The 12126-nt window shown below is 36.6% G+C and overlaps 2 protein-coding genes across 2 annotated transcripts; both read right to left on the minus strand.

Moving 5' to 3' along the window:
- Window positions 1-94: 94 nt before the first annotated feature.
- LOC126682548 (katanin p60 ATPase-containing subunit A1) lies at window positions 95-3779 on the minus strand. Its single transcript, XM_050378266.2, has 7 exons — window positions 3506-3779; window positions 2919-3417; window positions 2613-2810; window positions 1993-2237; window positions 1549-1707; window positions 1305-1392; window positions 95-589 (listed from the first exon to the last, which is right to left on the minus strand). The coding sequence occupies exons 1-7, from the start codon at window positions 3619-3621 to the stop codon at window positions 308-310; spliced, it is 1587 nt and encodes a 528-aa protein (XP_050234223.1). The 5' UTR covers window positions 3622-3779; the 3' UTR covers window positions 95-307.
- A 3321-nt stretch (window positions 3780-7100) lies between these two features.
- On the minus strand, window positions 7101-12126 carry LOC126681164 (aromatic aminotransferase ISS1). Its single transcript, XM_050376594.2, has 9 exons — window positions 11649-12126; window positions 11333-11380; window positions 10534-10662; window positions 10170-10229; window positions 9790-9946; window positions 8791-8897; window positions 8549-8607; window positions 7890-7998; window positions 7101-7746 (listed from the first exon to the last, which is right to left on the minus strand). Exons 1-9 carry the CDS (start codon window positions 11709-11711, stop codon window positions 7294-7296), a joined length of 1185 nt encoding a protein of 394 aa, XP_050232551.1. The 5' UTR covers window positions 11712-12126; the 3' UTR covers window positions 7101-7293.

The following is a 12126-nucleotide window of genomic DNA, read 5'->3' on the forward strand; positions in this document are numbered from 1 at the left end:
TCTAAATTATGGAAAAAAAACTCATAACCTTGAAAGAATAATGCCCAACATTCATACAATTTGAGGGTGGTATTTTAAAATAAAAACTTGATAATTAAAAAAATGAAAACATATAGTACATAGACATTGAGATGGATTTTGCCTTTTTTTTCAATTCATGTCACATACGGTACCTAACAAATTACAAGCTTTCTGTACGATGATAAAGTACATACATGCATGAGGTTACAGATTAAAAAAAAAAGTTACAATAACAAGCAAACCATTGAATTACAATCCACTAAAATACATAGAAACGAACAAATATTTAAGCAGATCCGAACTCTTGGAACCACTTCTCATGCTTCTCAATATCGGATTGTGAAACACTTCGCTGGACCTTCTGCAATGCCTCTTCAAAATCACACATCGCGATAGGATCATTTGAAATATCATCTTTAGCCATGCTTTTAATCTCATCTCGTGTCTTTCCAGCAATCTTGCGTCTCATGCCATTTAACGAAGCATCCCGACAAACATTTGTAAGATCGTCTCCGCTATACCCCTTTGCCCGACGAGCCACTTCATCAATATCTACATCAGGAGCCACCTATGTAATAGTAATTTCAATCAGTGCATAAACATAGCTACAGCAGACAACCATAACCTAGATGGTATCTCAACAGCAACAGCATGACGAGAAACCATCACCATCGATAATTACTAATAATCAATAAAATGGACAAATTAGTTGCAGCAAAATTGCAACTATAATACTCGATATAATCTTCAGATCCACAAGCGATGGTATAAAATTCAGCATAATATTTTTATTAAATTGAAGATATTTATATATATGTTGACCAGATCTTGCAAGTTAAACTAGCAATTGCAGGAAACAGCCTATGCTAGTGCTCCATTTCAATTAGCTATCTAATGGTTTTAACTACATTTTTTGTCCTTATAGTTTTTACCATGCAAATCAGAAAAGGATGAACCATCCAAAAATAGATAATAAAATAAGTGAAGCTTATGTTTGGTGTTCGTTTATGCAATTTATTTACTTTTTGCAGTGCCATTGGTCTAATTCCAAGTGAGATTACAAAATATAGTGCCAATGTGGTTTTAAATTTGATTTTTTTGTTAATTTTAATAGAAAGATGTCCACAAAGAAATTCAAGACTCAAGATGTCCACAGAAAATATGGAACTCGGCAGAAATGGGAAAACATAATTTTCATATCTTGTAGTGTGGAAATTAACCAAAAAGGATTATAACATCAACATAAAAAGAAAATTGAAAAAAATGCACCAGAGTCTGTTTACCTCAACTGTTTTCAGATTGATCTTAATAAGCTCCTTACGACTCTCAAAATTGGGGAGAGGAATATAAATACGCTTTTCCAATCTCCTCCTGCATATCACATCAGCATCATATCAGATAAAGGAGGACATTACAGATACACCATATTACAGCTACAACAGATATAATGAGTAAAGACAGAATGGTCAAACTGACAATTTTCAAGAGTATAAAGAAATTTTCAGCTGAAAAAACAGCATGACAAACCTAAGTGCTTCATCAATGTCCCATGGGAAATTAGTAGCTGCCAAAACCATCACTATTTTTTTACTACCATCTTCATTTGTGCCTGTATTGTTTACACCATCTACCTGAACCAGAAGTTCAGACTTGACCCTTCTAGATGATTCATGTTCTCCTGAAGCCCTGAGGTGTGGCAATCACAAAGAAGTTCCACAATTAGTTCACACTTCTTCAGAAATAGCAAACAATTAATGCATTGATATCCCTGTCTGGAAGATATAAAGAATATGCACGGAAAAAAGTTTCAACAAAATGGCTCCAGAAACACTTTAATGCAGAAATGAATATTTAACATCGTGTAAGATGTTGGAATGAAACAAATTGCTCGGAAAATTATTTTCCCCAAGAAGCATATCTGCAAAGAAATCTTATAGGTTCAAAACCTCAATGTACCATAAAAATACTTACCCTCTGGAATTACACAGAGAATCAATCTCATCAATGAATATTGTACTTGGCGCATAAGCTCGTGCCAGATCAAACAAACACCGCACCATGCGCTCACTCTCCCCACGCCACTTTGATGCCAATGTAGCCGAGGAAACATTGAAAAAAGTTGTGCCACACTCAGTAGCAACAGCTTTAGCGAGCAGTGTCTTCCCAGTACCAGGAGGGCCAAACATAAGAACCCCTTTCCATGGTCGCCTAATTCCCTGCCAAGAAAATCATTGTTAATCTTCAACAAGTTGAGGATGCGAAATAAAAATAATCTTTCAGCATGCTATATAACTCGAGAAGACATGGAAATGCATGAGCAAATGTTAAAGCCTAGGTAGCACGGACGTGGACACGGAGACGCGGAAAACTTGGATACTGACATGGCGAAACAGTGTCATTCTAAGGTTTCCTATGTAAAATATAAAGTTTTGTATCCGAAACGTTAAGTGTCCGAAACGTTTCCGAAACGGAACATATTGATTGAATGAATTGCCCGTGCAACTTAGGTTAAAGCATAAAGAACCAAATATTTATACAGGATAAAAACTCTGAAAAAGATAATTCAAATGGTTTCGACAAGTAAAGTATACCTGGAAATATTCAGGCATCCATAACGGAAGAACAACCGCTTCTTCCAGAAGTCTTTTAGCTTCACTAAGTCCAGCAACATCCTCCCATCTAACTCCAGGAGTAGTTTCCAACACATCCCTTTCAAGCATTGCAGCCAAATCCGGATCAGGACCTTCATATTGTCCCTTCTTCGACTTCCCATCTTCACCATCACCATTCTAACAAAAAATCCCATTTCCAAAATAAGTCCACATTACAAAAAAGAAACACCAACACGCAATGAATAGAAAACAAACAAAAGAACTCAATAAAAACTCTCCACTTACAGCCGAATCTCCCTTGCCACTTTTTCCAGCACCCGTTCCTTTCCTCCCAGTAGTCGACGCCCGAACTCCCGAGTTCACCCTACTCGTCCCACTACCACTCTTTGTAGCACGACCACCTGGACCTGGTCTACTAGAACCACCATGAGGAGCACCACCACCGCCACCGCCCCAACTCCCTTCCTGGGGTGATTTCCTCATACCAACTTGACCAGACCGAGTAGGCCTCCTACTCGAAGTATCCCGACTCGGCGGCCTCCACACATCAGGATCGTCCATATGAGGAGCAGATGAGGTAGGATACTCATCCAACGGTTGAAAAAGGAAGGACGAAGCTTTAGCATGAATAGGCGGCGAAGCGGCACGTCTCCCAGTAGGAATTTCCTTAAATGCCCTTCTCTCCGAATCTAATTGCTTCACTACCTCCGTCTCCTCTGAGATTGCTTTCTTCACATTCATCCATTTTGAGCGAATTAAAGGGTCGTCGAGTGAATTTAAGTGCCTAAGGAAATTTTGACTAAAATTATGAGGTCCCTATACTTTTTTATACTTACAAAAAAGACCCAAATGAGACACGAAATTGTACTTACTTATTGATCTGAGCAATGGCGCCGTCGAAGAAGATAATTGAAGTGTCGTAGAGGCCTTCGAGTGCGTATTCTCTGGCTAATTTTAAGTGATCTTGTAATCCTGTTAACACTGACATTTTTTTTCTCGAGAAATTCTAAAATCTAGGGTTTCTGTTCATTTCAATTCTGTTCGAAACGTTTTTTTTCTTGGTGTCTCTCTCTGTGGTCAGGCAGCGAAGTTATTCTTTCGACGGCGACATTTAAACCATCGTGAAAGCGACACTGTGAAACTACTGAGAGAGTTGGAGAGATCGAACGACGGCGTTTTGAGGAGAGTGGGAATTGTGGTGTTTTGGGCCCTTAATGGGTAATGTGATTATATACATGAAGCAAGGTTTGGTTGGGCGTTAGAAGGTGTAGGGCCCAAATTGGGTAAGAGTCGTTAAGATTAGATGCGAGGGGAATGTAGTGATTGCATTTTTGCTTTATTTTCTTCTTTTCTTTGTTTTTTGGTAATGGATTTTAGTTTTTAGAGAGGTTGGTTTTGAATTTAAACTTGAAAATGTAACGTTACCAATAAAAGTTCATTTTTCCACTTCAACTTTGTACGAAAAATCAAATAAGCCAAAGCTAATGGTTTTGGATTAATATACCCTCAAAATAAGCGTTTAGACAAACGTATCCTCAAATTTGACACTTTGTCTCATTTTACCTCTCAAGCTTTAAACTGCTTGATAATTTTTTGGTACCTCAACTTCAATCTATATAAAGTTTTCCAATTATCGTATGGCATTCTAAGAGGTAAGATGAACTTTACTAACGAATTTATGGATATTTTTGTTCAAAATTATAAAAAAAATTAATTAATATTATATGCTAAGTTGAGGAGGCAAAATGAATCTTTGTTAATGTTACCATGGTGGCTATTGGTAACTTTTTTCTTATGACGAGAACTCAATCTACTGAGAACCATTTCATATTAAGAAAGGGCGTAGCTGTGGTTCGAACCCACGACCTTTGGCGCACAAATGGCTGAGACTTAAACCACTAGAACAAACCGTTGCGGGTGATTTGTTTGCTCAACAGAAGATGTAAAAGCTCTAAAATTCAAAATTTGTATAAGTTGTGTTGTGAGCATGCCAACGAATTAGAGACTCCTAAAACCTTTTTCCAAAAGTTTTTGCCATCCATATTATTGAACGGCATCATATTAAAGAAAATACATGTTATAATTAAATAATATCATCCGTGCATATTGAATTTATCTTGAAAAATTACAATTATTTAAAACTTTACTATGCCTTGTGTTGATATTACTAATATAATGATGAGATTAAATAGTAAATTGTTGGATATAAAATTATGTGATTAAACATAAATTGTTAGATTTAACTCTTAATGTTTGATTGTGATGAATGTTTTCCTAATTCCCCAGAGGTTGTGTGATGAGCTTGAGCGTATGATGAATTCGTTTTGGTGAGGTAGAGATCAAATTGCTAAGAAAGGAATTAATTGGGCTAGATGGGAGAAATTGTGTATTCCAAAGAAATTTGGTGGTATGGGTTTTAAGAAAGTTCGTGATTTCAATGTGGCAATGTTAGCTAGACAAGCTTGGAGAATGGTTAGCTTAGAAAATAATCTCATGGTTAAGGTGTTTAAGGCAAAGTATTTTCCAAATTCTACTTTTCTTGAAGCTAAGCTAGGAGCTAATCCAAGCTTTGTTTGGAGGAGCATTTTTGAAGCTCAAAAAGGTATGAGGTCGGGTGTTAGGATGCGGATAGGGAATGGTAAAACAGCTACAGTTTGGTCTTCCCCATGGCTTTTAGACGCAGGTGATGGGATGATAAAAACTCCTTTGCCTCCTTCTTTGTCTGATGCTAGGGTTGAGCAGTTGTTAGTGATGGATGGTGCTGCATGGGACGTGGACTTGTTGTATGATGTGTTCGATAACGTTGATGTGGGTCGTATTATGAATGTTCCAGTTAGTAACCGGAATGTGGAGGACAAGTGGTGGTGGAATTTTGAGAAGAAGGGCAATTTTTCGGTTCGTAGTTTTTATCGAAATCTATGTGGAGAGGTGAGCGGTCCTTCCCCGAAGATTTGGAGTCTTATTTGGGATATTCATGCTCCCTTATATATAAGAAACTTCCTGTGGCGGGCGTGTTCGGGTTATTTACCTACTGTTGATGCCCTAGCAACTCGTATGGTGTTTGTTAACTCTACTTGTATGGTTTGTAATTCCATGCATGAAAATTTGGAGCATTTGTTTTGTAGATGTCCGGTTGCTGCTGACTGTTGGGGTTTGGTAAAGATTCCTGGCTTACTGGATATGCATGGGTCTTTTATTGAATGGTGTTCAGATTGGATGGAGAAGCTTGAGGTGGAACAGAAGACCCTAGTTGCTTTCGTTTGTTGGAAAATTTGGTTAAATAGAAACTGTGCAGTGTGGAGGAATCAAATAGGGTCTGCTCACTCCTTGGTAACAGAAGCGGGGTTCATGATGTCATCTTGGTTAGCTGCTAATAGCCCTTCGATCCAGCTGAGAATGGCGGAAGTTAATAGGGGAGATGGTGCTGTCCGGTGGAGCCCACCATGTCAGGGGTGGCTGAAAGCCAACGTAGATGCAGCGGTTTTTGGAGGTAATCAGGCGACTGGTGTGGGGATCGTGGTGAGGGATTGGGTAGGGAAGATTGTTAAGGCCAGGCAGGTTAACTTCTTCGGTTCCTTTTCTCCTCGTATTGCAGAGATTATGGGAATTAGAGAGGCGCTAAGTTGGTTAAAGGACTCGGACAATATTGTGTTGGAGTCGGATGCTATGGAGGTTGTTTTGGAGTTGCGGAATCCAGAGCTTATGGAACCAGACTTGTTGGTTTCTGATTGTTTGGAGTTAGCTAGGCAGTATCATAATGTTATTTTTGCTTTCGTGAGGCGATCTGCGAATCAGGCTGCGCATGTTTTAGCGCAAAATGCCCGATCAATGTCAGGTCATCAGGAGTGGGTCTGTCACTTCCCTGAATATCTCACAAATGTTACAGCCTTTGATTTGGTTTAATGAAACCTTTTTTCGTCAAAAAAAAAAACTCTTAATGTTTGATGCTTAACCTTAATAAGAAACATGTATCCATTAATATTTAAAACATTAAGATTAACATTTTATCTTTAAAAAAAAGAGAGAAAATTGAATATTGTAAAACCTACATAATCGATTTTATCTCATTAACTGAAAAATAGTTTACATTTTGCCAATCACTCACAATCCAAAAAAAAAATTGATATATGAACTGGCATGCCAACTTTTTAAAATTCAAACACAATAATCCTAATGATTTCCTGCTGCTGCTTTTTTCCTAATCTTTTTCCTTTATTTGTTCATAATGATGCTGTTTACTTTGCTTACTATTTATCCTTGCCAGAGTTATATTCAACAATATTCTGTCATATAGCACACCATCAAAAAAATCTGTAATATAGCACCTAATGGATTAAATATTTCACTTCAGTCAAATTCGGTTTTAATATTAAAACCGATAGGTTATAAGGTTTGGGGCGGTTCAGTTAATGAACCGACCGCTGTACACCTCTATATACAACATTAAGCATGCACCTAACATCAACATCAGAGAAGCTTATTCAGTAAATGCTTTAAAATGTGTAAATTTTCTGAAATGTTGTTTTTCTTCAGATGAGTATCAGGCGAATGGGATTACATTTCCGTTTCCGGACAATTCACCCGTATATATTCCTTCTCATTATTTCAAGAGCACCAGATGTTACTTACAAACTGGTGAATAACATTTTCTATTTTCAACTTACTCCACCATTCCGCCGCTCACTAATTCTTCTAATCCTTTCTTTAGTCTATCCGCAGCAGCTCTGCAATCAGGTTCTATCAAGCCGCCGAACGAAATCCTAACATGTCCGGGGCAACCACAAGCACCTCCTGGAATCACAACGACCCCATGCTTCGTGGCAAGCCAGCGAACAACTTTAAAATCATCAACAAATTTGTCGGGAAGCTTTGCCCATAGGTAAATTGCACCTTCTCCTCCTTTAACCGAATCTTCACCCAATGGAGAGAGAGCTTCCAAAAGGATTTCTCGATTTTTAACAAGATCTTTTACTTGATCTGCAACCCAATCAGGCCCCATTTCTAAGGAGTAGAGCGCAAGGTACTGAGATAGTATCGAAGCACAGATTGGTATGTTGTCCTGAATTTTGAGAAGTTGAGTCGCAAATTCGTTCACACTTGATGGATATGCTATCTGCAGATAAACAAGTTAAGCTTTATACAATTTAAAGTAAACCACAATGCTATTGTACTTCCATTGAATCGCCAAATTTCATTCTGAGTATCATAATAATCGCATGTTTAGCCATGAGATGAGATAGAAACAGTGTTACTTACATATCCAACTCGCCAGCCCATCATTCCATAGGCTTTAGAGAAGGAAAAAATGTTGACAATGTGATCACCTTCTATACATGAATGTTTTAGACCGTCATACATAAAGTACCTACACGGAAAATCCTTATGATCAATTGAACAACATCGTTTCTTCATCCGAGCAACTATTAACTATACGTTAATGATAGCCAAGTGAGACAGAATGTCAAATAACAAACTATGAGCTTCAATAAAAAAAAGCATAATAATATTACACACCAAGTAACCATGCTTAAGTCACAAAATCATCAACTAACAACATTCAGAAACATCATAGACATAATTTAATAATATATAAATATCATGACCACTGGAATGAAGGAACTCATGAAACTACTGTTCTTTTAGAATTACGAAAATAAGAAAACGATATTTTGTAGGGCTATTTAGCAATTGTTTATGGCTTGGTTATATTATAATATTGCCTTTAAAATCATATTTGAATTCGACATTCTTCCATTAACAATAGTTGAATGAATCATACCGTGATACCGTGTTGTAAAGAATTTTGTAGCGGGGTTTCAACTCCCCCCCACCCCACAATCATTATAGTATCTCAAAATGTAACAGAAAAATTTGTATGAAAAACAATACATTGATAATTCAGAAAGAAGGCTTACTCGTATGTATTATCTACAATAAGCCAGGATCCAGCTTCTCTGCATAGATCTGAGATCCTCTACTCAGAACAAAAAAGGATTCATATTATATTACTTAAAAGGACAAAAGCGACAACACAAAAATAGGTGCTATTTGTCAGAAGTCGGGACTTTTAGTGTTTCTCAAAGCGAGGGAGAGCAAGATAGGAGCAGATGAAGCACAAAAAAGAAAATGAAGCAAAAGACGGAGAGAGGGGAAATACCTTAAGAAGGGGATCCGGAATATATGTCCCACTTGGGTTTCCGGGGTTTACTACAGTAACAACCTTTGGAACTGGTTTAGTTTCTGATAGTATCTTCTCCAACCAGTCTAAAATCCCGAGCAACATTTGCAATTAATATCAGAGGACAGAAATGCAGAAGTATATCTACCTTAAGTACAACTTATATCAAATGCATTCATGCCAATTTCATATATCCCCTACCCATTCAGGGCCTGTTTGGTATTGTTTTTAGGATCAGAAAAGTACTTTCCAAATTTTTTGGAATTAATTGTTTGAATTTTGATTCTCTTCCTACACTGGTTTTTCTAAACCTGCATTTTGAAAAAAACATACAATCACCTACTTTTCTAAAACAGCAGTTTTCAACACTCCAAAAGTTGATAAATGAAAATCATTTTTCCAAAGCTCAACACTAAACGCCCCGTTAATGGTGATATACTACAGCCTCCAAGTTGAAACTCCGAGTTTTAACTTGTGAAACTGTACGTCTGCACCTTCGGGCCTGTGCGGCTGAAGTATAAGTAAAACAGATATACACTTATCGACCAGGACAAGCACAACTTTACATAAAAATCAATGTACGAAAGGGGAAATTGTAGCCAAGCACTGCCTGAACTTTAAAATTTTGGACCATTTATATTTCTTTTCTCAAGTAAAATAAACCTAGACATAACACATGAACACTTGGCTTTCCTAAATATATGCAAACCTCCACCTTCTACCGCCCGGTTCTTTTTAAACAGAGACCATTATATGATTTGTTTAGCAAAAAGGATAATCGATGGGGCAACATTGCAAACAGAGACCACTATCTGAATGCCAGTACAATATTGGTGGATATGGGAAGGACACCCTACCACAGTCAAAATACGGGACTAAGAAACCCGAATGGACCATATCCTGCCAGACCTTTTGGACAAAAGTTTTATATTGTTAAACAGATGCAAATAAAGCAATGAGCAGTTTATCAAGGATCACCTGCATCTGGATGAAGCGTCTTTGGATTTCCAGGACCCACTAAAATGTCGGTGATTCCAGTCATCTGAAAGGACATGTATGCATTGAAATAGTATGGAGCAAACATAACAACAGAATCCCCAGGATCACACAAGGCAAGGACAAGATTCACAAATGCCTGACAACATTGTTAGAAAATATATGAGAATTGGCGTATAGGCATGTAAGGAACAGCAAGTAATAATAAAGAAAAGGCGGTAAATCAAATCAATGAAACTTATTGGTTGCTGCTAGAGAGCTCCAAAGCATACAGCCTACAGGCCATGATTAAACTAAATACTTGTTGATCATCTGTAGCTTCTGTGTAGATAAACAGCAAGATTTCTAGAAAAGTCAGTCACCTGATTTGCACCTGAAGTAACCATGACTGAAGAATTCACCAAATTATTTTCCTTTTTCAGCTGGACAAAAAATACAACAGAAAAAGAATATTAAAAAATAGTTCAGTTAAAGACGATGCAAAGAACTTTTCAATTGAATTCATAACATCATGATATTCCAGGGAAATGTGGTCAGTAGAATTATTTAGATTTTAAGTGATCATTAGGTAGGAAATCTTGGATAAGTCTAACAGTAGTATAACTAACAGATGCACCATCTCACAGGTTATCAAATTATATCAGACAGGCAAGCATTAAGTATAAAAGAGCTCATAAGATAGCAGTTAGCAGAAGCAGACATCAAACGATATTCCAAATCACATACCTTCACAGTCAATGCCTCCCTGAGTTCAGGAATACCTTCATCAGCACCATAACGACTAACATGAGGCTCCCATACCAATTCTTTCACCTTTTCTAATGCTTGTTTGGGCGGTTGCCAATAAACAACACCCTAAAGTGATGCACATTTCAATCGAAAAAATTATCAATCAGCCTTTGAAAACTTTGCATGCCAAATGAAACCAAAGCGCAAAAGTCATGACCAACTAAAACTACTACAGTTGACAAACAAACTTAGATTAATACGAGAACAATATATACTCATTCACATATTGTTTATGCAGATTTCTAGGTGACATCATGTCTTGCAAGGCAATTTGGCCAAAGAATTAGACAAACTCGTAAAATTTATTACTCCCAGATAATAAATGGATCATTAAAAAAATACATAGACTTCAAAAATAGCCCTAAATTTGACATGCAGATAATGTCAAGTAAGAATTCAGAGTATCCAATAAGGTATTTAAATCTCATTTTAAACAAATCAAAGAAAAAGAAAGCAAAAAGACGTACTGAAGTTCTCGAAGAAAATTTTCAGCTTTTCAATTCTTCAAGTTTCTGAAGTTCACAAATTTGCTTTCAAAATCGGCACAAAACAAGTCTTTATAAACTACTCTCAATTTTATATACTACTACTCATGATTACAAAACTCAAGACATCAAAAGAATAAAACAATTAAGCATTGGAAACTAAACCAAACACCATTATTCATACCTTTGTACATAAATTGTAAAACATCAACATAAATTTAACATGGGGAAAAGTAAAAAAAACACCAAACCTGAGCTAAAGACATGGCATTTTTCGCGCCTCGAATAACCTCCTGTATCTGAAAATCACAAACATTTTCACCATCAAATCCACCTACTTTGTTGCACACAAACACACACAAATCTTGAAAACACTAAATTCAGAATGCACCATATACTATAATATTCATAATCTCTCAATTCATTTCCATCAATAATTCACTCATTTCCATGCCAAACCCCCATGATTAAAACACATAGATATGCATCATAATTGTGTTTTTCCATGAATTTACAACTTTAAAAATAACAAAACCAAAATAAAAAATAAAGAACCCATCTCAGTACCTCAACCATGACTGGCATATTAGTATCCAAAGCCCTCTTAGCAAGCTTTCCAAAGGAACCCATCTCACTTTTTTGATTCAAAACACAAAAATTTCTCCCAAAAACTCACAAATAAACCAAAATCTCCTTGACCCACTTAATAAAAAGTCCTAATCTTTTCAAAGTCCTAATCTTTTCAAAGATAATCTTGAATTGAACAGTTTTAAAGCATAATTAAATAAAGAAATGGAAGAAGATGGTGAGTTAGGCACGTCTCTTCAACAACTCCAAACCAAGAAGAATCTAAAATAGTAAGAATTTGTCTTCTTCTTCTTCTTGAATTAAAAGCACTCAAAGATTGAGACTGTGATTATATTTTGTCTGATGTGGTTGGTTGATGCGTGTGTGTAACGTGTGATTTCAGTTTTTAATTCTAAAGTTGGCCATAAAAGAGATGAAACTTTTCATCAAGACAATTAAGAAATGGGGGATCTATTTA

The sequence above is a fragment of the Mercurialis annua genome, linkage group LG5 (assembly GCF_937616625.2).
Source record: "Mercurialis annua linkage group LG5, ddMerAnnu1.2, whole genome shotgun sequence".
Lineage (NCBI taxonomy): Eukaryota > Viridiplantae > Streptophyta > Magnoliopsida > Malpighiales > Euphorbiaceae > Mercurialis > Mercurialis annua.

Excerpts from the sequence above, each read along its gene's own strand:
- LOC126681164 (XM_050376594.2), bottom strand. The coding sequence starts at position 11,711 with ATGGGTTCCTTTGGAAAGCTTGCTAAGAGGGCTTTGGATACTAATATG. Across the intron at positions 9,947-10,169 it reads TTACTTCAGGTGCAAATCAG|GCATTTGTGAATCTTGTCCT; the intron begins GTGACTGACTTT and ends CAATGTTGTCAG. Across the intron at positions 7,747-7,889 it reads TGGGCTGGCGAGTTGGATAT|ATAGCATATCCATCAAGTGT; the intron begins GTAAGTAACACT and ends GTTTATCTGCAG.
- LOC126682548 (XM_050378266.2), bottom strand. The coding sequence starts at position 3,621 with ATGTCAGTGTTAACAGGATTACAAGATCACTTAAAATTAGCCAGAGAA. Across the intron at positions 3,418-3,505 it reads GCCATTGCTCAGATCAATAA|GCACTTAAATTCACTCGACG; the intron begins GTAAGTACAATT and ends AAATTTCCTTAG. Across the intron at positions 2,238-2,612 it reads GGATGCCTGAATATTTCCAG|GGAATTAGGCGACCATGGAA; the intron begins GTATACTTTACT and ends TTTTCTTGGCAG.